This window comes from Falco rusticolus, chromosome 9 (assembly GCF_015220075.1).
Source record: "Falco rusticolus isolate bFalRus1 chromosome 9, bFalRus1.pri, whole genome shotgun sequence".
Classification (NCBI taxonomy): domain Eukaryota; kingdom Metazoa; phylum Chordata; class Aves; order Falconiformes; family Falconidae; genus Falco; species Falco rusticolus.
Genome location: NC_051195.1, coordinates 45,119,615 through 45,147,602, shown reverse-complemented (window position 1 = coordinate 45,147,602; position 27,988 = coordinate 45,119,615). Strand labels below are relative to the sequence as shown.

General features: G+C 53.0%; 1 protein-coding gene across 8 annotated transcripts; it reads right to left on the bottom strand.

The window, feature by feature from the left end:
• On the bottom strand, window positions 1–27,988 carry LRSAM1 (leucine rich repeat and sterile alpha motif containing 1). Of its 8 annotated transcripts, none has more exons than XM_037399742.1 (25): window positions 27,931–27,988; window positions 23,613–23,796; window positions 21,957–22,013; window positions 20,289–20,333; window positions 19,755–19,832; window positions 18,787–18,855; window positions 17,986–18,070; window positions 16,762–16,883; window positions 14,967–15,057; window positions 14,058–14,188; window positions 13,377–13,406; window positions 12,249–12,371; window positions 12,021–12,160; window positions 11,519–11,563; window positions 10,421–10,491; window positions 9,562–9,661; window positions 8,571–8,658; window positions 8,025–8,099; window positions 6,332–6,412; window positions 4,079–4,174; window positions 3,373–3,471; window positions 2,507–2,638; window positions 2,008–2,089; window positions 1,611–1,759; window positions 1–1,127 (listed from the first exon to the last, which is right to left on the bottom strand). In XM_037399742.1, exons 2-25 carry the CDS (start codon window positions 23,682–23,684, stop codon window positions 1,002–1,004), a joined length of 2,187 nt encoding a protein of 728 aa, XP_037255639.1. In that variant the 5' UTR covers window positions 23,685–23,796; window positions 27,931–27,988; the 3' UTR covers window positions 1–1,001. The 8 variants fall into 8 exon arrangements, with proteins under 8 accessions (XP_037255639.1, XP_037255638.1, XP_037255637.1 ...); XM_037399741.1 differs by having other exon boundaries at window positions 27,924–27,982; XM_037399740.1 differs by lacking the exon at window positions 27,931–27,988 and adding an exon at window positions 27,815–27,917.

The window sequence follows — 27,988 nt, the reverse complement described above, 5'->3', positions numbered from 1 at the left end:
CAGAAACCAGCTGCTTTTAATAGCTTCTCCCGGGGGAAGGGCTGCGGTGGAACCCGGCTTATGCATTTTATACTTCAAGGTCAAGAGACAAAAAGACAAGACTGGGCTCGTTACTTATTAATGATGATGGAGAACTACCTGCACGCCAATACACAGAGGCAATGCAGAGCTGCACTGGGCACAGCCCCAGCCCACCCGCTCAGTGCCGGACTCGTGCAGGCTGTTGGGCGGCAGCAAGGTTTTCTGCTCCCAACACGTGTTTTTTGGGATGAGGGATGGCACCGGGCTCCTCCGGCCACGCTGGATCCCCCCACCCTGAGTCCTGGAGCTGGGGCTGTTGCAGACTTTCCCCTACCACAGGAGCACAAATGAGGGGTGGGGGAGCTCCTTGCTCTGCTCTGGCACCTGCTGCCCGTGGCTGCAGCCCCTAACACACTGCCAGGGGTCGCCAGAGCAGAAGCCCCAGGCCTCTGGCATGACCAAGGGTCAAGGCACCATCAGCACTCCACAGCATCACACGCCCCAGCTGAATCCTCCCGCAGGAGAGTCACCCAGCTCTGGGCAACAGCGCAGGAGCGCAGCAGTGCCCTGGCCACAGCGCAGGAGCTGCGAGGTCACAGCGGCTTCAGAGACGGCACCGACCGTGTCCCTGCTGAGCCAGGGCTGTTTCTGAAGGCAAATACATGAGCCAGAGAGGAGGGGCCATGGGTGCCCCCAGTTCCATCACCCAGTGCCCCCAGGCAAAGGGATGCTGGGCGGGCAGGCAGGAGGGGAGGACGCAGATGAAGAAGGAACCCAAGGCAGAGGCTGAGAAGCCATCGGGGAACACGGCGGCTGCTGAGACCCCTGGGTGCAGCCAGCTGGGGGCCGTGCACGGGGAGGGCAGTGCTGGTCATGCTGGGCGAGTGTCTGCTTAATACTGACACGGAGTAAACAGGGCCGTGGGTCCGGGCAGGGGTGCCGGAGGCAGTGCCGGGCAGCCTCACCTCCCGCCACCCTGCCTAGCCGCTGTGGAAGATGCGGATGCGCTGGGCGATGTCCTTGCGGCACAGGGGGCAAGTGCGCAGCCGCTCGCAGCAGGTCTGGCAGCAGCAGACGTGGCCGCAGGGCAGGAAAATCATCTGGGTCTGGGGGAAGAGACAGGAGAGGGCACAGAGGCTGTTGCTGTCCCAGAACGCTCATCCCAGCACCACGTGGGAGGAAACCAGGCTGGAGGAGATGGGGATCAGCCAGGGGGTGTCACCGCACGGGAGGCAGACCCTGCACCCCCATCTCCGTCCCCAGGCATGGGGCTGGGCGCATGTGAGGGGCTGCGCTGCACAGACAGTGAGCGCAAAGGGCCCGAGGGCAGGACAGCCCTGCGAATGCTCCCCACAGCTGCTGCGAGCACAGACGGGCTCAGGAGCTCGGCAAGGTCCTTCCCAAGCCCATGAGGAGCCCTGCCTCCTTCTCTGCTTTCATGCCTGAGCCAGGCTGTGCTGGGGAGCTGGAGGGATGAGCACCCAGGCACGGCCCAGGGCCAGGCTGGGGGTACGGATACGGGGGGACGTGCTGGATGCTGCCCTCACCCCACCCCCTGCTCCAGCACTGCACTGGTGCTAGGGTCTCACCTCCTGCTCCATGCAGACAACGCACTCTGACTTCTTCTCATCCCACTGCAGCGGTGGAGCCGTCGGGACCACAGGGCTCAGCAGCTCCTCGAAGGGAGCGCTGGGCTCCGGGGCGGCAGGGACCTCCTCGCTCACTGTCCTCAGCAGCTCTGCAACCACAAGCAGGAGGTCTGAGCACCAGGAGAGCCGTTCAGCTCCCGCCCACCCACCATGCAGGGGATGGCTACAAGCAGGTAGGCGCTTGGGCTCCGTTACATCAGAAAGTCGTATTTTTTTACATATATTGGGAGCAGCTTGACAGCGCAGCCTGGCCCTGCGTATCTCCCGACGCAAGGCTCAGGTACCTGCTGCGAGTGTAAAATACGTCAGAGACCAGGCAGAGAAGAACTAGTGGTACCTGGGATTGTCCTGGCCACAGCCAGGACCTCCTGAGCTCGCTTGAGGATGGCACGCTGCAGGCCAGCCTCCGTCACGCCGATCTGTGGTGCAAGGGGAGAGCTGTTAGCTCCCGGAGGGGAAAGGGGACTCGTGTCCCGCAGGGGACACTGCAAACTCTTGGGCCTCGCTGGCAGGACCTGGCCATGCCAAGGGAAGCACCTCCATCAGGCATCAAAGCCAGGTAAGGGGATTGCCCTGGTGCCATTTCTACTACAAAGAGCATTTGCAGGATGCCGAAGGCCAAAGCCAAGCTACAGCTCACCCTGCAAGCGCCCTGGGAGAGCTGCTGCTGGCTGGGACGGGGCACAGAGCAGCAGTGGCACCTCTCCTTGCTGGGGGGTGACACACCAGGAGCACCAACACTCCCTCCTGCCAGCCCCGCCACGGGCACAGCCCAGCTCGGAGCAAGGGCACGTTCAGCCGGTGTCGCCCTGCACTGTTTATCTGCTGTCTCGTACCTTTTCCAGGTCACCGGCAGTCATGGTGCTGAGTGCTTGCAAGGATATTCGATGGTGTGCAAAGACTGGCACGTACTGTTCAGCAGACAGCTCAATTAAAAGGTTCACCAGCTGCCGCTCCAAGCCCTCCTCCTGCAAAACACAAAGTGAGCTCCCAGACTTCGCTCTCGGGGAAAGGCACGGGGACAGGCAGCAGCAAGAGCGGGCACCGTGCTCATTCCTGCCCTCTGCCCCGCTCCGGAGAGTTCTGCACCCCTGAAGACACTACAGCCCGAAAGCCCAGCAGCAGGAGCAACAATTCTACGAGCACAATTCCAAATGCTGTGTTTTGGGAAGGATGGAACAGACCGTGTTTTGGCAGCCGATGTCTGCAAGAGCACCTGCTTTGCAAACTGGAGCTGCAGCACGGGCAGAGCCCAGCTCCATCCCTGGGCCACCCCCGTGAGTATTTTAGCAGCAGAGTCCCAGCTCAGGACGTCGGGGCAGGAACGACAGGAGCTGCTGCACTCGGGGGGATTTGCAGGGGAATTTGGGGAGCCAGGCAGAGGCGTTTGGGCATTTAGCTGGAACAAAAAGCCCTGCCTGGAAGGCACGTGGAGTCCTTTGCTCCTGCCGAGCAGCGTGATGGTGGGATGGCAGCTCCCCACAACCTCCACTGCACAGGAACAACAGGGGGGCCGCTGGGTGCCACGATGGCTTCACTGCACCCCGGGGGCTGCCCCGGCTTGTCACCCTGCGCGAGGGGTCTGTGCCCCCCCCCACTCCCTGCCTTAGCTGCGCCGGCGGGCCCAGGCAGGGCTGCCCGCACTCCCCCCAACTGCAGAGCGAAGCAGAGCGACGGTGAAAGCATCAACTGCGGCAGCGACCTGGAGTTTCAGGGAGAGTGGCTTCTGGTTCAGCAGGCGCTGGTACTGGATCAGCCAGTAGTTCTCCTGTTTGGTTTCGCTCTTTGCCTCCATTTCCAGCTGAAAAAGAAACTCGTTCCTTCAACAGCCCGAGGCAACGTCGCAAGCGTTCCTTCAACAGCCCGAGGCAACGTCGCAAGCGGTATTTAGGGATGCTCGAGTCGGACGTGTAGGGGGGAAACCCTGCGGAGGGCCAGCTCAGAGCGCTCGACAGGCACACCTACGGCCAGGCAGGCATTTCTGACCTTCTGCCGGCTGGCCCCACCCTGACGCCCCCTCCCCCCCCAGCCAGCCTAGGGCTGTGCAGCCCCTCCGCTCACATTGCCCCAGATGCTGGAGCCTGGTCTCCTGAAGCTCAGGCTCCTGCAGGTCTCTGGGATGACAAGCCCACACGCAGGACCGAGGCGGGATTGCGTTCATCCCCCTACAACTCTTCTGACGGGGAAGACTGATGGCGATGGTGCCTCATGCTGCAGCGGCGAGTGCCACTAACTGCGTCCCCAAGAGCTCTCATTAGCACTTTCTGAAGTTAAATTAAGTCTCTGGAGCTGGACACAACTCCAAGCCTTCCTCTGCTCCCCTTTATGCCCCTGCGGACCACCAGACTCTCCCCGCAGTCAGCCCAGTGCTTTCTCATCTACAGCACCCAGTGAGAAGCCTCCATTACCAGTATCTGTCGCAGTTCTTCTTCCCTTTGCTTCTTTTCTTTGAGCAGCTGCTGCAGCAGGTAGCCAAGCGCTTGCCGTTGCTCTGCGATCACCCCCTGCAAGGGAAGGACTCTGGCACCCCCATCCCCGCACCACCCGGCTGCCAGCAACCACCCTGCCCCCACGTCCAGCAAAGCACTTACCGTACCCAAAATGCTCACATCAGAGGGGGAAGCTCTGGGCTCCACAGGCACTCAGCCCAGCCGAGCAGACAGCCTGGAGCCCCCCAGTAGCTGGGATCCCCCCAGTAGCTGGCATGGCAGACCCCAGCCGAACCCGTTTCTGCCATTATCCCCTACCTGCCCCCCCCCCCAGCACACCCCGGGCACCCCCAGACCGCGCTGGCTGCAGCAGCTCTGCATCACTCCATCAGTTCAGGCGGTGGCACTACAAGTGTTCGCAGCCCCCCTCCCCAACTAAGGACCACCTGACAGGAGGTCTAGAAGCCTGCAGGCACGCGGGGGAGGCCAGAAGTGAGCTCCCCGTGCCTTTGGGCAGCTTGCTCTCACCGGGGTCTCGCACCAGGCACCACCGGGTACCAGGGCAAGGTAAGGCATCGCTGCAGCCACACCGCTGGGAAATGAGGAGGCTGATAACCGCAGGGATGTCAGACCTGTGGCATCTCTGCGTGGTCCTGTCCCAGCTTGCTCATAGCAGCTGGGAGGACCGTTACCTGAGCAGAAGCCAGCAGTCATCAGCCACAGGGACTGCAGATGTCCATGGAAAAAAAGGGATAAGGATGCTGCTAGAAGGCTGACCTCCTCAAGGAGTGTGGGGAAACCTTCCCTGAGCAGCACCTGGACCCTACCCGGGGTGTTTAAGCAGGAGGACAGTCTCTCACAGGCAAAGCCCACCATTAGCTCATCTAGGAAGCATCAGAACCCCGGCCGAGGTGAGAGGGACAAGTAATGACGCGTGGGAGCTGCTCCAGCCAAGAAACCCAGGCAGCTTTGGCTACCCTTGAGATGAGCCCACACCGTGGACACCCCGCCACCATTGCTCTCTCCCCGACTGACCCTGCGAGAAACTTGTGTAAGCACCTCCCTTTCGCAGGGTGTCTTTGGCTGTTCCCACTTTCCAATAATTTTTTAAGTTTGTTACTACGGCACCTGTATCCTGGCGGGGGGCAGGGGGAAGCAGCTGCCTGCGGCACGGGAGGGATGAGGCACAACTGCAGAAAAGCTTCTGCCAAAGCGCTGCGTGGGCACTGCCACAGCCCCCGCAGGGAGCCCGTGGGCTGCAGGTGGATGAAGATGTGGATCCCTGGTTTCTTAGCATCCAGTGATGAAGCTGCAAATGTACTGTGCTGCCTGCTGGGCTGCAGGTGGGTACCAGGGCTGAGCCTGGGTTTCTGCCCTGCCCTGGAGCTCCTGTGCTGCTCACTAACTGGAACCACCCAAGTCCAGTGCCACGTGAACTACATCTGCCTGGGGTTCCTTGGCCGTCCCTGCAGGAACGTTGGGTGGTCCCCACCAACACGGCAGCGCTGTACAGAGGAGCTGCAGAGCTGAGGTAGCATAACCCAAAGCTGACACTTCAACGTGTCCAGCGCAGGGCTTGGAGGCAACCCTGTTGTAAATCAACGCTTACCAGCCTGCTGCGTGCGCTGCTCTCGGAAAGTACGCGCTGTTTGCTACCGATTCCAGCCTGACTAAACAGGTGACCTAACCTGGCAAACAGCACACACAAGAAAACAGCTGATGCAAAGGCGTAACAACAAAAGTTAAAGCCAAGCTGCTTAAGCCAAGCTCGACGTTCCTCCATGTGTGACTGCGGATGAAATCAGCCTGTTGAACGGTGGGATGGTGGGGCAGCGCAGCCTGGGAGTCAAGGCTTAGAAATGAAGGGGGAGAGCTGACAGCCATCACTGGCGGGTATTTAAAAATAAAACGCAACACAGAAAGGCAAGAAGACATGCGATGCCAACAACTGGATCACAAAATCCTTCCCCACCCAGTAAACCTGGAACTGCCCATTGCTACCAGGGCTGGCTGGTTTGTCTCTCCCCTGAAAATGCATCGGGATGTTTAGGAGCAGCAGCAACGTTCCCATGTTACAACAACAAAGAGGGTTTTGTGGTGTCCTGCGGGCAAGTACCCTTCTGACTAATCATAAAACCGTCTGGAAACTGCAAGGAGCAAAAGAAGCAAGTGGAGCTTTTGCGATCCCAGAGCAGAGAGAGGGTGGCGGGGCAGCCCCAGCGCCCTACATACCTGCAGCGTCTCTGTGTCCAGTTCTTGCCTCTTTAACTCCAGCTGTGTCAGCTGCAATAACTCTGTTTCTATTAATTTAATCTAAACAGAAGATGAAACATTTTTTACTGACATTTGAAAAGACTTTAGTTTATGCTCTTTTAAATAGAGGTCTAACCGCTGCCCTGGGAGGGATGGCACTGCAGAGCTGCCCAGAAGCCTGGGGAACCTGCTGATGCCCTGCCATGATGCACGCTCTTAGGGCTGCTCTTCGTCTTTAGCTTGAGGAGCTGTGTCCCCTGCTCTCTAATTGTCTCTCTACTCTAAGCACCTTCTGTTCAAGTCTAGAAGCACACTGCAGCCAGTTTGTTCAGCCTGGCCTTTTGTAGCCACTCTGGAAGGCAGCAACTGATTGTCAAAGTCCTCCCGGCACTGCTGCTCAAACTGCAGATGAACTGGGGAAGGGTCCTGGTTCCTAGATGCTCCAGCAAATCCCATAATGATACATGCTCTTTCAGGTGGGGCAACTGAGACACAGAGAGGTGAAGTGAGTTGCCCGATATCCCACAGCAAAGCCAAAATGAGAGCCCAGCTCACATATCTGCCAGGCCACCCACCATTCCCAGGCCATCCACCATCCCCAGGCCACGCTGCTTAATGTGTGCCCCCAACCACGAAATTCCTGCCAACACCAGGGCTCTGCAGCAGGTGGCACCCAGGGCTCCTGCCCCTTCGCTGCCCTGCAGGGTGCTGCTGGGGTGGGCTGGATTTCACCCATAAAAGGTCCAGCCATGGTATCGTGGAACAACCACTCTTTGCTTACAGAGCAAGTGCAAGCGAACTCAAGCAATGGAGAGTCGTTAGGCTTATCTCCTGGGTTCTCCATGCACAATCCACAGGCTTCTAGGAGAGACTAGTCACTGGGTGACTCAGTAGATCCAACCCCTTAAGCTTATCCACCAACTCCTGAACTGAGATCTTTCTGGTAGTTTCAGATCAGGAGAGGGAAGATTCTGGAGCACTGTGCCAGAAACAAGCCACCCATCTTTGTGCATCAGCCACCACCACCTTCCCCATCCTCGGGTACCAGCCACCACCACCTTCCCATCCTTGGGTACCAGCCACCACCATTTTCCCATCCTTGGGCACCAACCATTGCTACTTTCCCATCTTTGGGCACCATCCACTATGACTTTCTGCATCAGCTCTTGCTCCCCCGCCCCAACTATCGCATTGTGCCTTCTGCAGAATGGAGCTCAGAGGCAGGCTGAGCATGGGAAAGAAAAGGCGAACTTATGGCTCAAGGTGCAGTTCTGATGTGCTGGATGGAGATGCAGCGGACTCATGGGGAAACAGCAGCCCTGCTAAGTACACAGCCTGAAGGAAACTGCCCTTGTGCTTGCCCATCACCCCCACAGAGACAATGCCGGTCTGTCCTCTAGTGACCACTCTCCAGCACTTCATCCCCATTAGCGCTGAGAAGATTGAAGCAATGGCAATTCCATTGCTTCCACGAACCTAAAACCTGCATCCACACACCCTCCTATGGAGCTGGGAGACTGTGGTTTAACTGGCACGGCTCAACGCTTGGTTGCAGAGCTCTTAGCCATACACCAGCTCTGCTCTACGCTCACAGCACCTCGATCTTCCTCGGAAGTGTCTCACCGAGCGGCGGTATGAGCTGAGTAGCTAGTTGCTCTTTCCTCTGACTCACCTGGTTCCTGATCTGCCTGTGCATAAGATCCTTCTTCACTTGGAGAGCTTCGAAGGCAGCTTTCTGCATCTCAATCTAAGGGACAGGCAAAATCCTGCGTAGTGGGGTTGTTGATGCAGCTGCAAAAGGGCTCAGCAACTCTGCGCCCTTGCAGCAGCTCATGAACAGTGCTTGCAACAGCATCATGATTACATCCCGGAGCCCCAAAAGATAAAACCCACTTTACAGACAGACACAAGAGTTATACTCATGTCCTTCAAACACGCATTTTGAACGCTTTGCATGAACTCCGCTCTGGTTTTCAGCAGCACTGAGCACCCAGGCTGTGCAACAGGGCACGGCTGCCCAGCGCTTCTGAAAATGCGCTGCAGAGCCCTCAGGTTCATCTCTACCAGAGACTCTCACAGTTCAGCACACAGCATTAAAATAACTTTCGCACGCAGCCCAGCCCAACCACCATTGCTCCTGTGATCCACTCTTGATCCCGCTTTTGCGTGCAGTCGCTTTCCCTCGATCCCCCCGACAGCCTTTGGCTCCCTTGCCTACCTGCTGCAAGATCTGGCTGACAGCTTTGTTCTGATCCAGCTGTTGCCAAGCCAGGATTTGCTGGAACTTCTGATCCATCTCTGCTAGGCTGCAAGAAGATGGATTTGCCATGGAGTTACTGCTGGGTCTGAGACTCTTGGTGCAAACAAGAGGGAAAACAGGCAACAGAGAATCCAGGAATGGAGACATTGGTTACCGAACAAGGGCCGAGGGCCATGGTGCTGCGCAGCTGAAGCCTGACAGATTTAACACCTCCTTCCCCACAGCCAAACCAAACCTGCCCCACAGACCAAGCCAGAGCAGAAGCACCGCTGGCTGCACGTGCACAGCCTGAAGTCCAGACAAGCCTCAGCAAGCTGCTCAGGTGGTGAGAACTCGTGGTTGGTACTCTGCGCCGGGAAGGGCGTGCTGATGGAGGAGATCCAGCCAACGTGGCCATACCTTGCCCGCACACGCAGGCAGGACCTTGGCTGCCCGCTGTCGGGCAGCTCACAGGCACGCAAGGCTGTTTCTGTTCAATGCCAGATTATAGTTTCCCACCTTGTTGTAAACAGAGCAAGCCAGAACGCTCTCTGTACCTATAGCAATGCAGTAAGTCCTACTTAGATACAAACAGCACCCTTGAGACAACCCTAGGAGGTGAGGAAAGGAATTCTGTGCTAGAGTTTGATACTGAACTGGCTAACACAACGGGAAGACCAGTCTAATTTCATCCTCCATATTTAGCAGAATGTTCAAAGTAAAATAAAGAGCTTAAAAAAGTGATAGTTCATCCAAAGTGTGATTAACATGCATATTCTTGTGGCCAGAAGGCAGTTCACTGAATCAAGTTTGATGGTTTCTTTGAATTGTGTGGTCACCTGCTCTTACACAGCCGCATTCCAGCAGCTGCAGGAGTTCCTGGGTGTATCTATGGGAATTACACTGGGAACTGCTGGAAAAAAAGGGACTTTACAACAGTGCCACCAGCCCCAGACACCTCCCACCATACCTGGAGCACGCCTGGTTGACCAGGTCTTGCCGACGAGACTCGTAGGTCATTTGGATGAGCTTGTTCTTGTAGCTCTCGGCCAGCATTTGTTGCATGGCAGCTGGGAGACAGAAGGGCCGTCAGTCTGCACCAGAAGTGGGTGTCTAGAAGAGGCACCCATGTGCCACCACTGCTACAAGCACTTGCAACTAACAGTGCCTTCTCCCTCATTTCCAGCCCGACCCTGCTTTGTCCATTTCCTTATTTCAGAGCAGATTCACTCAGCTGCAAGAACCGTAACAACTTATAGTGGAATTACCTGAGCAAACTCCACTCTGCCTGGGCTTGCATCTCTCCAGTGCTCAGAGGAGCCCGGTTCCTGCTTACCCATCCTCAGACGGGTGCAGCTCTGCCTGTCCCCCTGTGAGTAATCCGTCCTCGCAGTGGCAACACACCCACCATCTCCCTTGAGACCCCAGTAGATCTGTTCATGGTCACCACGGGCAGAAAAGGCTCCCCAGCACCATTCCCCCCCGCACCGTCTCACAAACCCCACCAGCTAACGTCTGTTTGGTACCTCTGAAGTACAAAGCACTTTGTGTGCTTACACCCAGCCTCACAAACACCGTGTGTGATGCTGTAGCTTCACAGGGAGCACAGCTTGCACCTCAAGGAGAAGCAGCAGTCAGCTGGAGGTGGGTCAGCTGTGGGACACATGCAGCGCTACCCCCTGCCGCTCTGCTCCACTGCACCAAGGAACGCGCCAAGAACGTGTGCCTGACAAAGCACCTCCCGTGTGGCTGTCACTGATTCAGCACATCTCCAGGGGAACCGGGTCTTTGCTTGCACCTGACCACCCCAAAGAGTTGTCTGGACTTACCGGCCACTTCCCTTCTGCGTAGATGCTCTGTCTCCTCCTGTGTTATTGCCATCAGCTGTTCCATCCTTATTCTGCCAAACAACCAAGAACAATTCAGCCGCTCCTTTGAACAAGCACCCTCTCCCTTCTCTCCTGCTCACCCAGCTCAGAGCCTAGAGGCTGGGCAGATCCACCCCGCCACCTGCTCGGAAAGCCACGTGCATCCCAGCAGCACAAAAGTCTCAGTGCTTCCTTGGTAAGGAACCTCTAAGTCTATGGGAGACAGCAACAATTTTGCTGAAAATCATGGAGACAATTACTTCTTCGACTGGAAAGCTGATCCTTCTGAGAAACACATCTATGCAACATGTATACACTCTCAGCAAACACGGCGTCTGTCCCTGTTTTTGCTTTCCTTCCTCCTGAAGCTTGATGAGCACTGTAAAGCTGACCTACCTGAGCAGTGCCACCGACAGCAGCCACCTGGCCTCCATTCCTACCTCCCCTGCCCTCATCCCGGCACAAACACACACAACACCACCTAACAGACCAGGAACTGGTGTGGCTGGAAAACTCTCTGACATGCAAAGGGATTATTTCCAGCCAGGTCAGTGTCCCCATCCCATTTACTGAGCCACAGCACAGTGGGCTGAAGGGAGGGGGCAGCATATAGGCAGGGGAGAGAGGGGACAACCCCTTTTGGTGGCAAAGCCAGCGCAGAGTGTTGGCTGAACGGCAGCATTGCTCTCAGTGTATTCCTCCAAAATGTACAAATTACTGGACCGTGTTCATAAATGCCTTGCTTCCCAACAGATGTAGTTGGTCTGTTGGTCCTCGGCAGTGGGACACAGGGTTTTGTTGCCAGACTCCTCAGCCAGGACCATGCAGAGATGAACAAGAGGTAAAATCACCGTCCTGTTGGGTTTGCCAGACTGGGTAAGACCAGACACATCTAGCCCGGTGTCCTGCCTCTGACACCGACCAGAACCAGCTGCAGGGATGAGATGAACCTCCCCTGACTTAAGGTGGATTCAGACTGGTGGCTCTGAACAGGAGGTCCCAGCCCTCCTTCCAGCTTCTCGCCCCTTTTCTACAAGAGCTCATTTCAGGGAGACTCACCTCTCATTCTCCAAGGATTTCAGAATGTCTGAACTTTGTTTTTGCCTAAGAAAAGATAAAAGAAGAGGTTTTCAATAAGCTGAGCAGGGCAACCTCCTGCTCCCACAGTGGGCAGGACAAGGCTTTGCTTCTCGTGCACCAGGAGCAGCTTTAGCAGGCTGGTGACCTCGCGTCAGCACCGGCCCGGCAGGAGAGCCAGCAGATCCAGCTGTGGTACCTTCAAATATGTACCTTCCATGAGTAATTCACATTTTTTCCACAGCACTGCAAAACTCCAACAGCACACTTATGTGTGAAACACAGTTTTTTAAGGTTGCATGATCAAATCCCACTTCCTTGAAATGGGACATTGGGAATTCAACAGCTAAGGGACCTCCTAGAGACATCTATCCTGACCAGCTCCGTAACACTGGGAAAGGGCAAAACGAACTGCTCAGAACGGGATAAAATAGCACGAGCCTCCAAGGGGCAGGGATCATTGCAAGACACCCTGGGACCCTACCTCTGGTTGTCCTCTAGCAGCTTCTGGATACGGCTGGCAATGCCCTGCTCCGCTTGCTTCAGCTGCTGCAACAGCTTCAGGCGCTCCTCCTCCAGACAGCGCTGGTGCTTTGTCAGACCCTCCTCCAGCCGCAGCTGGTCCTAAGCCAGAGCAAGAGAGAACCAGGGAGACAGCGGTCAGCTGAGGAAAGGCAGCATCTCATACGGGACCGGTCCAGAGGAGACCCACCTCTCTCACGGTCTGCAGCATCTCATCCTTCTGGCTGTTGATCTGCTGAACGAGCAGCGCGTGTTCTCTTTGCCCCATGTTCAGGCGCCGCTCAAACTCCAGCTTCTCCTGCATTTTTTTTTCCTGAGAGGAGTAAGAAGAAAGATGAATGCCAGAGATCAACAGGCTGCTGGCTCCGCTCCTTCCCAAACAAGAACAAATTCTGGCAAAAATGTAAAACAAGGCAGAGTAACCCTCCTGAGGAGAAAGCAAGCCCAATGGCAAACAGGAGGCTTGGCTAGGGGGTGGAAATCTTCTCTCCTTAGGAACCCCAAAATTGTGAAGAAGAAGCTGCTGCTCCCCACCGCTCATTTCACAGTCACGAAGCCAAAGTCCTTGGGCATCAACCCCTACAACTGCAACAGCCCGTGTGAACACCCGGCGGAAAGCCCAGCGGGAAGCTGTGTCCCCTCCCGGGGGGCCAAGGGACACCCCTGGCTGAGGACAAGGGTGAAGGCAGCAGCCAGCTCCGAGCAGCTCCAGCCAAAGGCAGAGTCAACCACAGGACGGGAGCTTCTGCTTGTCTCCAAGTGAGCCTTGCACGAGGGAAGAGACACCGAGCAGTGAAATGAAAAAAGTAAAACTGAAAACGCAGCCAGGTGAGGGGAGCGGAGGACAGAAAGAAGGAATGCTAGGAGAGAGCTGGAGCAGTAGCTCTGGGAGCCAGAGAGCCAAGGGAGCAGTCACGGAGGGGCTGGAGTGTGGGACAGGGACAGACTGAGCACTGTGTGCACGGACTGCTCACACATCTGCCCGCCTTACGTGAAAAACCAGCCGAGCTTTCAGCACGGAGAGGCAAGAAAAAAAGCCGCCTGGTGTGAAAGCCCCCGGCTCCAACTCTGCAAACACAGAGCGATTTAAACTGGAACCGCTCACTCGAAGTGCGGCTCGTCAGGTGAGTCAGTCACAGATTCCCCCACGCTCTCACTGTCTCCTGCAGGAGGACTGAGTGGCTTTGGGGGTTTTTCTGCAAGAATTCAGTTCTCAAAGTATTCAGCCTTGGCTGAAAAAACAGATAAAGGGATGGAAAACAAGAAATTGAGGCGGACCTACAGTGCAGACAAAGCATTTGCAGGCGTTCATCCTTACCTTCCTCTTCTCATAATCCAAGAATTTGTTCTGAAAAATAAGCAATATCAGCAGACATTTACTCCCAGAGGCAGTATTTTTTTTTTTTACATATTATTAGCCCACATTATATCTTCCTCTAACTGAGTAAAGACATCAGCCAAAGACACAAGAAGATTAACACAGGCACCAAGTCCGGCCATTCATGCTTCTCGAGGGACAAAGAAATTTACTCTCTACTTGCCAAACAGCACAGGAATGAGCACAGCTTATCCTAACTAATGCCCAACCTCACCTTTCCCATGTAGGGCTGAACATGTCTAGCACTTGGCTGGGAATCACAAGGTTCTTCTGCAGTTTGCTGTCCCCCCAAAAATACTGGCGTTACCATGTCACACCACATCACACTGTCACCCTGTCCCTGGACTGCATCGTTGCTTTCCAGGATGGGACAGTGCTTTGTGGTGTGTCTTCCAGCAGCCCGCAGCAGTAACACCATCCCTAACGCCCAGGAAGGAGATGAGCCACCCATGCCCACCGTGCTATGCCTGGTTCTGAGCACCGATGCTCTCTTGATCCCAAAAGACACATCCCGGGGTGGGAGGGAAGGTGACTGCCCCAAGTGCTGTAAGATCCATTGATAAGAGTCGAGAGACAAATCCAAACCCCTCTCGTACAACTTCACAGGCGGTGCAGCCTCACCTGCCACTCAGTCTCCTCCTCCAGGTATTTCTGCACTGCCCTGTCCATCCCATCCACCGACGTTCCTCCTCCATCACTCCCTGGGGCAGGGAGCAGATACTGCGAGGGAGGGTAGTAGGCAATTCCACACTCTGGAAGGTACCAGACACAAAACAAGAACATTTGGTGCTTAAAGACCTCCCTGGCAGCATGGCTGAGGGCTGGCTGGTGTGGAGGAGCGCTGCCGGCTGTGCCCCCTCGCCCTGCGGGCTGATGGGTGCCCACCAGAGCTCCTCCAGCTCAGGCAAGGAGCTCCAAGAGGAGATAGTGCTGCCCCAAGCCCACCAGGAGGATGATCAGAATTACCCTGTGCTCAGGGAGACACGCTTCCTTCACGTGGGCACAGACGTGCCAACTTCTGCAGGGCTGCAAACGCTCCCGCTCGTGCTACAGGAAGTTCTGAGCATCCTTTTATTTCAGGGATTAGCCCAACATCTGGCAAGGTGCTTCTCCTGCGTGAAACCTCTGCCAAACCTTCCCGTCTGTATTAAATACAGCATTTGAAATCCACAGTACGTTATCTTTGTCCTCTGAGTTTTCCATCTGGTTATATCTCTCTTAGTAACCTATCAGTCTGCAAGCCCCAGGCTCTTCCTCGTAGAAAAAGAGGATAGAAGGGACCTCGAGTGACTCCTGAGTCTTTGTCCCAAGGCATCCATACCCGGACAACGCCTAATCCTCCTGCTGGAGAAAATACCTGACCCCCTGAGCAGCCTGCCACATGTGCAGAGCGCTAGGGACCACCCCAGGCAGAGCCGATCTGATGTTTGTCCTTTGTAAGTGCAAACTTGGAACGTGCCACAGCACCTGGTGGGAGCACAGCGTGGTCCCCCAGGTTCTCACTACCACCCACAGGCTCCTCGTGCTTACCTTTGCAGAGGAACCGCTGAATGGACTCTGTACCGGCACTGCAAATGTCAGGTGGTGGGTACGTCATGGAAGAGGCATCCAGGGTCAGCGTCTCCAAGAGAGAACACACAGAGCTCCAGGTTATTCTGATGGCCCAGAGTCCAACTGAGCTATCCTTGCAGCTCCCCAGGATTTCACTTACGGAGTGATATCGCTTCATGCTACCCTAAATCCTGACACAAACATGAGATTGTATTGACTTTCTGCTGGGCGTTTGACAGCTTTCAGAGGTGACTTTGTGGTCCCTTATTTGGGACCTTTGAAACATCCCCCCCAGGCAGACACATCTACTGTAGAAGAATGGCTGCAGAAGCATGGCCTTAAAGATCTGCACAATCCAGGCCCAGTATTAGAATAGGCCTGTAATCAGAATTGTACTGAAGTTGCTGTGCGGAAGTTAACAAGAAAGGTAGCCTTGAGCTATTCTTGAATCCTGAGACCAAGTCATTATGCTGTGCCAACAGGTCGTGGCTGTAACAAGCTACAGCTGCTGGGAAAGCAGGTGCAGGGCCAAGAAAGATAGGGACCGGTATGGGAAAATAGGGAGTAACAAACTACAAGGCTGAAGCACAGCAACACAATTAGCTACATGGATAGAATGCTTATTTTAGTCATGATAATTAGGGGTGTGAGAACCGCGCGCGTTTAGAGACTACTAACCAATTATATTTCTGCTTTACGAATACGCATGTGTATCGGTTCTATATAAGTAGCGTTAGAAACTAATAAAGTTGAGCAAGATGCATAACTCATATTGAGCGTCTTCTTGACTCCGGTGAACCCTTCTTCCAACAATCTACTTTGTGTTTAAGTACAAGAGGGCACAGCATGTCCCAACTACAGAAATTTTCCATTTTATTTCCATTATTCCACTACATTTCAATGTGCTGGCGCCGTTACGCATGATGCGTGGAAGGGATGGCGATGCGAAGGGCACAGGGAGGAGTACCACAAAGAACGAGTGGAAGGAGCACTTGCTGGTTTGTCTTACCGTGACCACCAAAAGGACCCAATGTTGCCTCTTGTAGGGAAGGGCAGAGCAGGAAGGCCAGGAAAGGAACCACTTTACCAAGCACAGGGGAGCAAGCTGCACAGAGCCCTGATCTCCGAGACTGACCGCAAAAGAAGCCCAAGGTTTGGTGTTCAGGACGGAGAAGCATTTATCTGCATCCTCCGTGCTGGTGGCTGAGTCAGCCCCCGTGTCTGACGTTTGCACCGTTTAGCACCGATGAGTTTGGCAGGCAGGTGACACATCCATAAAAATCTCGATGCTTGTCCCATTTTGGACATGCACTCCGGGGAGCCAGAAACCCCTGGAGGCTGACAATGAGTCACAGATCTGTCACGGCAACAGAGGCAAAAAATCCTCGTGGGAAATATCCCACCGCTCATTTAGAATCAGCCTGGGTGGGAAGCGGCTGAGCCGACCGGAGCCCACGGGCACGGTCTGTGCTCTCAGACAGCCCTGGCAGCAACACCTGGAGGTTCACTCCCTGTGTGTTGCTTTTTTCATGAGAAAACCATGGCAAAAAGTGATCAGAAAAGCCCAAAGCAGCACGGGTACGCAAAAGCTACTTTGGACACCATGAGCCGCGTACAGCTTTGTTACAATCCCCGACAGGGGGTCCTGCGCAAACCCTAAAAATTCACTTTCTATGCGAAATTTAGGATCATATTGAGCATGCAGGAAGGGAGGCAGCCCGCAGCAGCGAACAGCCCGCCAAGGGGAGCCAGGGGTGGCCGGCTGGCTGCGCACCTCCAGCGTGCGGACGTGAGCCAGCACCCGCGGCAGCTCCTGAAGCTCGTTCTCGCTGACGTCCAGCGTGCGCAGGCTCCGCAAACCACTCACGGCAGCGGGCAGGTCCTTCAGCTTGTTACCTAGAGAGAGCAGCCAGTTAGTGCTACCTAACCCCTCCAAAGCAGGGCTCTGCAAGCTCATCTGCTGGAACACCAAACCATCATCACACGTGTGGCTCATTTCCTACATTCTGCTACAGGGACGGGGCTGTCCAGGGTCACACGAGGACTCCAAAGGCTGCCATTGCCCACCAAGGCAAACGGGCAGCAAGGTCCACGTGCACACAGCCCATGCACAGGTCCAGCAGCAGCTCCTCGTGCCCAAATGACCTTCTCAGCTGAGCTTACTGCTGTGGGCTGCATCAGTGCTCTTTATCAGGAGAATATGTGCAACATAGAGTCTTCTTCTCTTTGTTGGAAGTACCAGAGATGGGAGAAAGGGGCCTGAGTGTGGGACTGCACAGCTCGGGGTCAGAGCCAGGTGCTGCTGATGCAGCCGTGAGCTGAGCTGCACTTCAGATTCCTCGCCCTCAGTTTCCCTCCCTGTTTCAGCTCCCTGTAACAAAGTCTCTTTTTCTCCCAGATTTATGGCACTGCATATCTGGAAGATGCCCAGGAGTCTTGAAAAGAGGTACAGTCGTGACCTTTGTGTTAGGGCTGTGCACAACTGGCGGGGCTACACAGGCTCACAGGACCGAGCTCCAGGCGTCAGTAGACTTAACTGGAATTCAGTTTATCCAGACGGACAGCTCTGCTTGCTTTAGTGAGCTGCTTCTGCCAAAACTACTGTTCTTCTTACACTTGAATCTGCACAGACAGATTTCTTAGGTTGATCTAAATAATTTTCCAGAGGGGGACAAGCCCCCAGCACTCTCGGTGCCCCCCAGGTGCAGGGACAGCACTGAGCTTTCAGCTGCTGGGACCAGCCACGATAACCTGACCACTGTCCCTTGAGAAAAGGCAATGGGCTGAATGAAAGCATCAGAGGGGGCAGGTCTGACATGCTTGCTGCTTATATGATTTCTCCTGCCTTGCCAACTATTCTTGTGTTCTTCCTTAGCACTCAGTGTAAACCATTCGGTGCTTGCCTCGGTGGAAAGGAACAATTACTAATGCAGCTCAATACGACCCAGATAATAAATGGTGCTTTGCCCACAGCACCCACAAGAAACATGTGCCATACCTTTCACATTGAGCATCTGGAGCTGGGCAAGGTCTCCTATAGATTGTGGAAGACATTTTAAATGATTCCTTTCAAGGTTTAGGACCTAAAGTATTAACAGAAAAGATATTCAAGATATTTATACAAGTCTCACGCCTTCCACACATCTATGTTGTCGGGACTACTTCCAGAAAGACAAACTGGGTTTAGACAAAACTTTCTGGGTTAAAAAAAATAAAAATTCCAGAAGCCCTGGATACAGGGTACGTCTAGTAGGTGAGAAACCCTATCCACAACCAACAGCTGCAGCAGGTGCTGAACGCAGAGGCAGGAACTGGGAAGCCGAGCATCCTCCCCTCCAGGGCAGCACCCCCCAACTCCAGCTCCCACGGCGGAGCGGCAGCTGAACCCAAAGCTGCCCCAGAAGCAGAGGGGACCCTCAGAGTGCACTGTGGCACGCTGCACTGAGTTCTCAACATAATCACAGCAGGGAGAATGGTACAACCTGAATATTCCAGGCAATCGATGGGACTGGAAGCTCCAGCTCCACCTGCTCGTAGCACCTCCTTGGCAGTGCGAGCTGCTTGCACTGGCAGCCCTTGTACTACGCTGGGATGACAGAATTCAGCACACCCACCCTCCTCCTCCCTGCTCTCCCCCTCCAACAAGCCAGTCCAACAGCAACACTCAATAACATCGATCTGACAATACCAGCACCACCATTTAATTTATGATTATAAAAAACTAGCAGTAACCCCATAGTCTTGCTGCCCTGTAACAGGCCCTTTATGGACACTTGGGATGCAGCTGCAGATCTTTTACCTGCAGAGATGTCAGCTGGCCGATATCAGCAGGAAGTGATGCCAGCTGGTTGTCATGCAGGTCTAGAACCTGGAAGAGTAGATGATTTCACCACACCAGGTTGGGAAAAGAAGTCACGGTGCAAGAATGAAAGGTCATGAATTATCTAGCAAAGGAAAATTACTTCCCTTCCAGTGGGGCTTTGAAAAGCGGCTTAAGTTTTTGAGGAGACGTAGCTGCATAATTCTTGTAAGGCTTTTGAAAACTCAAACCTCTATACATCAATAAACAAGCAAAAGACTAGGGAGAGCAGTGACCCAAGGGAGAGCAGTGACACCAAGGGAGCTGTTCCACAAAACCCAATGAGCCAACTGGGTAAACCCTCTCCATGGAGCCAGCCTGGCAGAAAAAGACATTTTCTGCAGGATCAGTGAGCTGAACAGCTCCATGGAAGCTGAACTGCTCCAACACTGGTGCTGGCACAGGGAGAGGGCAGGACTACACCTGGAGACCTCCCTCCATGGGGAGAAGTGAGCTGCTGGAATGACTCTGCCTCCTGTGGACCCACAGCATGCGGGTGGTGGAGCCGAAAGCCCTCAGAATTTATATGGCAGGTACGGCGACACAGCCCCATCGCACGGGGTCACCCATCACCAGGGCCGCTCACATTCAAATGACCCACCAGTGCAGAAGAGGGATGGACCTACCCCGTAACACACCCAGCCCTGACCGACCACCCTGTGCGAGGCTGCCGAGGGGGGAAATGTGTGATTACGAAGAGGATAAACGAATCCTGGAACTGATTATGATTTTATACAAACTGCTCAGTGACCGCTATCTGTCTGCCTGAGAGGTAAACCTAGGAAAGGCAGGCATTACTGATTCTTGGTGAAGATAGACAGAAGGGATTTACTTGGGATAGTGTGTTTTCATGCAGCTAGAATGCAAGAAAAATAGGCTACAGGTTAACTGTTAAGAATCACAATTACCTTCACAGTTATGAGACTTGAGAGGCTGCAGGACTTTGGAACTAAAGATGTCAGATTATTTGTGTGAATAATCAGCACCTGAGAAGGAAAAATCCCATTGAAACAGGAACACATGAGACACTGCTGTCTAGAACAAGCACATTGTTGAGATTTAATTGCAGGAGCTGTATAAGAGCTCAATAGGTTATTCAGTATCACATGATGTATTAAAATAGTAAATGGATTTTCATAGCAGGTCAAACTTTTAACACGTTTGCTTGTTAACAAGAGCCTAGTTGCTTACATGTGATATATCATTAAATAGGCCAAGCAAGAAAAGTCATCTGTCATCTTTCATGAGAGAAGTTAGCTCTAAAGCACACAGACAGGATTAGTCCTCCCCAAACTGCTCTCTGTGTAGCATTGTACAAGTGGCCAAATTCATTACAAACCAACAAGCAACATATAAACAACCACATGCAGTCACTTCCAACACAACTACAATACTGAAGCTTAATAATAGAATTATCTAATAATTTCTGATTACAACATTACCTTTTTTTGCAAGACTTTACAAGTTGCAAAGGCCCCGTAAGGAACCTAAAACCAATTTAAAAATAGTCACGTCAGGCTTCTCAAGGCACTATCTTTGTAAGCACTTCTACAGTACCCACCCATACAGCGTGAATAACTAACTTTAATGAATAATGCAAGTGATACTTAAAATCACCAGCCCCCAGTTTTGGCCCAGGATACCATTACTTCCCAGTTAGCTTCCATTTAAACAGCTTGCAATGGCTTTCCATGCTCCAGTGTTGTGCATAGCACAGAACAGGCTGAGGTTTAGGCAGAAGTTCAAGTCTTGCATGATTTAATATCCAGTGTGCAGATGACTCAGGAGTTCAGGTGTATTTTCCCTTAGTCATCACACAAATGTATTCTCTGGTTTTGCAGCCTCAGCAAACACGCCGCAGCGGGCTAAATGGGAAAGGTGAGCCACAGGCAGCCCTGCGCGTCTCGGCACATGCCAGGCTCTGTGGCAGGGGGGCAGTCAGAAAAGGGAGACGCCAGCAAATTCAGCTCATGCCAGGCACGGCTGAACACCGTGACCTGCTCTACAGCGCGGAACCAGCATCAGCCAAACCCTTGTCCAGTATTAATTTTAAGACAAAACTCACTTTAATTTTTGAAACAACAAAGGCTAAAAAGAAAGAGCAAAGCAGAGTTTGCTGGTACCGATCCCAATGGAGCCGCTGGGGATGCAAGACCAGCTGCGGCTGTGAACGGCGCTGGCTCAGCGCATCCCCCGTCTGCCACCCTTTCACCCAGACTGGCTTGCAGGCTGTCCCACAAAGCTTGCAAACCCACACACAACATGCTGTTGGCTTCTCATCTTTGAACAAAACATCCCCAAGTCTCAGCAAAGCCACTGTGTGCCACACAGCAGCCAGGTAGCCTCTCCAGGATGGTCCCAAATCTCCCCCCAAACAGAAGCGCGATATCCATCACCTCGCTAGGCAAAGGCATCCTGTGACACAAGGTTACGCAGGTACCAACATTTTAGAAACGTAAGACACTGAATAAAACCTGCAATGAAATAGAAATGGGCTTCTGCTTAACAGGGTTGCCTGGCTGCCAGAATGAAAAGCTGTGTCTCCTCTGAGCGCCTGGCAAGCCGTCACCAACTGCTCCCACGCCATCAGACAGCTTGTTTCTAATTTAGTTGGCTGCCAGAAAAGAAGCCAAGCTGGAAGTGAGATTTCCATCCTTAACCAGCAGCCTGGAAACAGGGATTTTCACTTATACAGAAAAATAACCACAGGTGGCAGACTTGGTAGCTCTAGGATTAGAAACAGTCAGCCTTTGGCAAATTCCCTCATGACTAACAAAATTAAGCCATGAGGTCCCCAGCTAGGGTGCTACCGAGGTACTGGTGGAGGGTATAAGACCACTCTGCCCTTCCCAACTTGTTAAATGAAAAAGGATTCCCAGGACAGAAGCGGTTTTGAAGCATTGGGTAGGATGGGCAATCTCCCACCTAAAAAGAGGAAGAAGCCCCCCCTGGGAAGGCAGAGCTCGGCAGCCACGGGACGCAGCAGACCGGTACCAAGGCCACTCCTGCCCCAGGGCTCACAGACATGACATTAACCTGGCAGCTGGTGACAAGCAGCAGACAGAGGCATCAGACCCATGAGGTGATACTGGAAGTTGTAGGGAACATACCTCTGAGAGTTCACATTTGGATATGTCAAGAATGTCATCAGCACCAGCTTCTTTTGCCTGGAGAGAGAAGATATGCATCCAGAGAATTATACCCTGCAGAAATACCTGATCTCTTGCTGCATATTGACTAAACCACTCACCTGCCCCCTCCCTAGAAAATGGAATTACAGTTCTCTGCTGCCGCTGTGTAATTCAGCGACGGTGCTAGAAGCAAAGGGTGTTCTGCTACAGCTGCAGCAAGAAAAAGCAACCACGAAACCAGAAAAGGCAGAAAAAGCCTTTTGGTGCAATAAATGAATTTCTGCACAAAGAACCAAAGTACATCCCAACTCTGCAATTTTAACTTAAAGGATATGGAAAGGAAATGATGGCATTCAAGCACCAGAGAGGCACTTCCCAGGAACAGCAGCAGTGCCATCCTAGCCTGTAAAGAGCCTGCTGTGCCATCGGCATGTCTCACTCCGCAGCCCAACCTTCTTCTGAGCTGCACACAGCGACCGAAATAACCTGCTATCGCCTTTTTGCTTCCACAGGACCCACGGAGCCAGCTCTGCTGTGTAAGGGGGAGTAAGGACTTGCTGCTTCTGTACCAAAGCGGTTTTCCATGTTCAGATGAACAGCATCCAATGCAGCTGCTAACAGCAATGATTTTTTGCTAACGGACAAACCTCACTGGGAGCAGCATTGCAGCTCTGGAATTATTTTCTTAAATGAAAGGTTCTGCACGAGGCAATAAAACCTGCTTGTGTTAGTGCCTCTGTTAAATCTTCAGAACTGGATATCCTGACCCTAAACTAAGCACGTGCAATACAGAACTAATCCTGGAACGGGCAGATGAAGCTATCCCTCCCCAGCCCTGCAGGAGCTGAACAGAAACCCTCCAACTGAACAAATTCGGTAACAGTGCTTTCGTTATTGGTAACCTAACAAAGCCTTCCTTTCCAGAACATCTTACAGACATCCAACAGGTATAATTTTGTCACTTGTAAAATGCAGGTGCCTCTGGGGTAGAGCACAGCAGATCCCCTACGCCGGCACTGCGCCACAGCTCCGAGCACAGGACAGGCAAAATTCCAAGGAGGATTGCTTTCAGAAAGCCAGCTTTAAATCTGCGGCTGCTGTACGAGAGGTAGCTCAGCCGACCTCACTGGTATGACAGCCACCCACTGAGGATCTGCCCCAGAGGATCCTGGCTAAATCCTAGTCCAGGAAAACAAACTGCAACGAGTTAATCCTCTGAGCAATAGGAAGAAAAGGAGTAATAATGAGAAGCAAGAGGGGCACAGGGAAAGCCAAGTATGATGGGGAAGGGGATGTCACAGGTTCCTTGGCAGGAAAAGCAAACTGGGAGATCTGTCAGGGTGAAGAGGCGTGGAGGGGAAAGGAGTGATGGGGTCGTACATGCAGGCTGGCAGGAGGCGGGCAGGGAGGATTACGGGGAAGCACAGAGGCAGAGGGGGATGGAAGTGGCACAGTGGGGACCTGTGGATGGGAGGGCAAAGGGAGACGGCGAAAGCAGGAATTCTGTGATGCACATTAGGAAGACGACCTGCTGTCTTGGTGAGGTAACTCGATCACTGGTAACGCAGGGGACATACCGAGTCACCCAGCGCCCAGGACTAGACACAGAACAGAAAAGACCTCAGCATTGCTTACCAGGCACATTTGGTATTCAAGGCGCTTCCGAGCATCATCACTGGGTTTCTTCTTACGGAAGAAGAGCGGCATCTTTAGTTTTGACTATAACTCCGTCTCAGTGGCACAAATGATCAGCGTAAATAAAGGCAGAGGGCTCCTGGAATATGTGTTTGCTGGGGAGCCTGGACTACAGAATTGTGCTCTAATAAGGGGGGGAGGGAGGGGAAAAAAGAGAAAAAAAAAAATTCACTGTCTCAGCAATTGTCTTTGTTTAAGCCCTTCTCTGGCTTGATCACACAGGGAGATTCCAGCACACCTCCGTGGTGAAGCGTTAACAGGAGCCGCAGCAGCACTGTTGTGTCTCTGAGGCAGGTTGATTGCCTCAGCCATCCTTGGGCACAATAAATTCAGTCAAGCAGGAACCGTACAGAGGAAGGCTATTGAGCGCTCAGGAAAGCCCAGGGTCTGCTCTAGGACAGGCACTAAAAAAGCTGTAACTGTATCAAGAGACCAAGTACCAGGGACAAACCCCAAACGACTCAAACTCAACGCTTAAAACAACAAGCAACTGTAAAATGTTCTAGAATAAAGGTAGGCTAGCAATGTGTAAAACTCCTAGTCCCAAGAGCAACACAGCTGCCTCCACCTTCCAGGGCAGGTGAGAATAAACAAGACCCCAACACTGTTCAAAATACAGGTAACTGCTTGCCAGGGACATGTTGATTACCGAGTGCAGCAGAACCTCCTCTGGCATGTCACACAGCCTGTCCCAGCCACTCTCCGGGTTGTCACAGGGACCCCAGACAAGCACCAGAATCAGGGTCCCCAAGCTAAACTTCGCTTCTCAGCTTTAGGGGTTGTCTCAAGTTAACCAAGCACTCGATTAATTTTCTTTCTAGGCAGAAGCAGTCCCGCACAGAAATACTTTCCCCGTTTTAGTCTCACAGCGAGATGAAGAGAATCTGCTTAAACACCTAATAGCTTAGACTCAGACTTTTAATAGGCTTATAAAGCCAAACCAATTTTCAACAGTGTAATAACTGCCTGCAAAGCTAAAAGAACCTAACTTCAGAAAAGCTCTGACCAGAGCCACGGCTGCTGCCCCAGCCACGTGCCGGAGCGTGCCATCTGCCCTCCCGGGCACTGAAGGGCTTCTCCCAGGCTGTGTGGCTCCAGGTCAGACTGCCGTGCTCCATCCTGGGCTTTCCCCAAAACAGTTATTCTGGTCACTACAAGACTGAGAGCTAGGGAATGTTTTTTCTGTTAATTTAACTTGACTGTACGCAAAGACAGCAGCTGATTCAAGTGTAACCAGAGTGGATGGCAGTAAGATGCCTGGAGAAACCAGTACTGCAGGGGCGTGAGGGGTCAGCTCTAGAACAGGACTCAGACTGAGTACGGGAGAACAAGGGAGCCTGTGGGCAGGCTTTGAGGGAAGGGCAGAAAGCTAAAGCTGGACAAGAAATGGGGAGACCAGCTGGTCATTAGATGGGGACCAGCTGGGATGCTGGGAAAAGAGACCGGGGAGGAAATGGCGTTCATCTGAGGCTGCACAAGAGCAGGGGGAAAACTGGCAATGCAGAAAGTGTGTGAGCTGGGGCTGCTGGTGAACAAGGGCTCCCAAAGGGAGCTGATGCAGGCAGGACTGAATCTGTCTTGGTGGTAAGACTGGCATAAGATGACAGAGGAGCAGAAGTGCAACAGAGAGCCCAAAAGGGGAGACTTGAACTGTCTGGGCAAGAAGCCCTGCGTACTCAGGGAACCTAAGGAGCCATGATCAGCACTGCACAGCAAAGAGGGTGGACCCAGGCAGGAGCTACAGCTGCCAAAAGTCCAAATTGAGATACACACTATGAAGCTTGCACTGGAAGTTTCACTTTGCAATGGCTTTTTTAAACATTGTTTTAAATAAGCAATTTTTAAATCAATACAAAAGCATTAATACTTTACTGCTACACTCACCGGTAAATGGCACAGCTACGCAATGCAGTCAATTTATGCTCAGTGAAGCTCATGTGCATAAAAAGATGGTTCTCTGCCGGCTCTGCATCTACAAACTGGTCTCAAACTACACTGAAAAGCACATACCCACAGGATACAGCTGGAGACGTTCCTTGCACATGCAGATCTCTCCCAGAAACTAAACAGAGCTTTATGCAGATAAATCCTTAGTGTAAAAGCAAAATATAACTTCAGTCTAAATGCATCCAAGCAACTACCCTTCACTCCAGAAACACGGTGGCAACGACGTTCTGTTTCACTGTACTGTCATACCACTCCACTGGAACAAGCTACCACACACAGAGGGTGGCTACAAACAAACTAATTCTGGGCGTTAGAATTGAACTCCATGCTTCCCTGCTCTTTCCCTGCCATCCCACTTTGCTGCCTTTTTAACAAGTTCAGACTAACGAAATGCCTGTCATATTCACCTCCCCCCAGGAGGTGAGCAAAAATTCAGAAGATTAAGCAAGAATGAAAGTTTGTTGTCAGAAGTTACAGTTTGCAAATGCAGGAAAGCAATCAAGAGCCATAAGCAAGGGTCAAGCCACAGACAGAAGGAAATGTAAAGATGAGAAACCAGGACAAGGGCGCCTGCAGCCAGACACCCGTAACTTTGCTCAACATGTTCAGCTCTTTGCTGAAGACTTACACACCCCCTCATCCCGTCTCACCTTTCTCTATTACAGCTAAGTATTATTAGTCATGTGGGTAGTGGAAAATCATTATTTAATTGTTGCCCAAGAAAATACCTAAAGATGTGAAGGCTGAAGGACAGACAGTTGACAGGAAAAGAATAGTATCGGGTTCAAAAGAGGAAGGATCAGAGACTTGTTAAACAGATTGAATAGTCTTTAAACGTCAAGACTTGCCTTAGTGAAAAAACACATCAAACCTGCAAGCAGTAAAGCTGTGCCTGTCTCCATCGTCTTTGTGTGCTCAGCTGACCATCGTCCATTTTAAGTGTGTAACTAGCACTCAGCAGTCAATAACAAGAAGGGCCTTTGTCACGTGACTGTATTTTATATGGCATAATCTTTATTTATTAAGTTATTGAAAGAACTATCTGCAAGCGCCTGGGACAGCACCCACCCTGCAATAAGTCAGCATCCACGAATTACAAATCCCATGTCTCTATGGATGCCAGCAGCTGGTTTTTGCAGGCAGCCGCCCTGCTTGCCTATGCGGTAGCAGCACACACACAGGGCAAGAAAGGGCAAGGGAATGTCCACTGTGCGTTTTACATCCTGCAGCTGTTTGCATACTGACAGTAAAAGAAAACCAAACCCCTAGTTTTACAAACAAATGTAATCAAAGTGAAACAGCAATATGGCTATACAGAAAGACCCAACCCCCATTTTTTAAAACATCCTGGACATCATAAATACAGCATGGCACTGTAACAGACAAGATGAAGGTCTGAAAAGAAGAGAGATTTTATTTTCTGTGGGAAAACATGCTCAGCAACGCATCAGTGAGCTAGTGTCTGGATCTCAGTGGGGCTCCTGCAAAGATGCTGCCTAGTCACACGGGACAGAGCTGTCACCAGACATCTCTCAGGCAGCAGGTCCTGCTCACTGAGAGGAAGGTCATCCAGTGGCTAGCAGCAGTGGCAGCGAGCCCTGCAGCCCAACCCACACTGGAACAACACACAGGAAGGAGGCAGAAGGCAAACTGCAGCTCTGTAATTTAACTCTCTCACAGCACGTTTGCTCTTTGTGCTGGAGAATTGTTGTGACAGTTGTACCACCCCTGTAATAAACAGCCTCTGCTTGATCCTGTCAAGGGCCTCTCCTGGCAATGCCTTAACCAAATCTCCTCTCTTCTTCACCAGCTCCAGCTCTGCCTCTCAGGCCTTTCTTTCCCTTATTGTCACTATTCTCTTCCTCTTCTTCTTCTCCTTAGGGACTCCCTGCAGTGGCCCCCTCCCAGGTTTCACACAGCTTCCAAAGGCTATCTTTCTCGGTCCTCCTCTTCTTTACTCTTTTTACCAGCCAGAATAGCGCCGTTCTGTGCCTGAAGGCCTGAGCACTGCCGGCACCGGCCCCAACACCTGAGGAAAGCAGCAAGAGTGAGCAAGGGCCGCCTCTCCCCCCGCAACACACACACCGGCGGCCGGGGCCTGCTCCCAAAGCCCCCCCTGTGCCCTGTGCCTTCCCTTGCTCTCGCCCCTCCGAAGGGCCCCGGCGCAGCCCGAGGGGCCTCACACCCACACGGACCCTCGGCAGGGCCAGAGGCCGCCACCGATCCGCCGCCAAACACCGCACACGCTGTCGAGGCCCCGGCAGCCGGTCTCCCCCAGCTCCGACCCGGCCCGGCGCCGCTCACCGCTCACCACCGCCATGATGCCACGCCGCCCCCACCCCCTGCGCGGGTCACATGACCTGCCGGCC

What these genes read in the sequence shown, in the direction of transcription:
- LRSAM1 (XM_037399742.1), bottom strand. Translation starts at nt 23,684, where the DNA reads ATGCCGCTCTTCTTCCGTAAGAAGAAACCCAGTGATGATGCTCGGAAG. An exon ending in CTCACGTCCGCACGCTGGAG is followed by an intron (nt 15,058 to 16,761) that starts GTGCGCAGCCAG and finishes TCTCTCTTGGAG; the next exon opens with ACGCTGACCCTGGATGCCTC. An exon ending in TGTGGCCAGGACAATCCCAG is followed by an intron (nt 1,760 to 2,007) that starts GTACCACTAGTT and finishes TTGTGGTTGCAG; the next exon opens with AGCTGCTGAGGACAGTGAGC.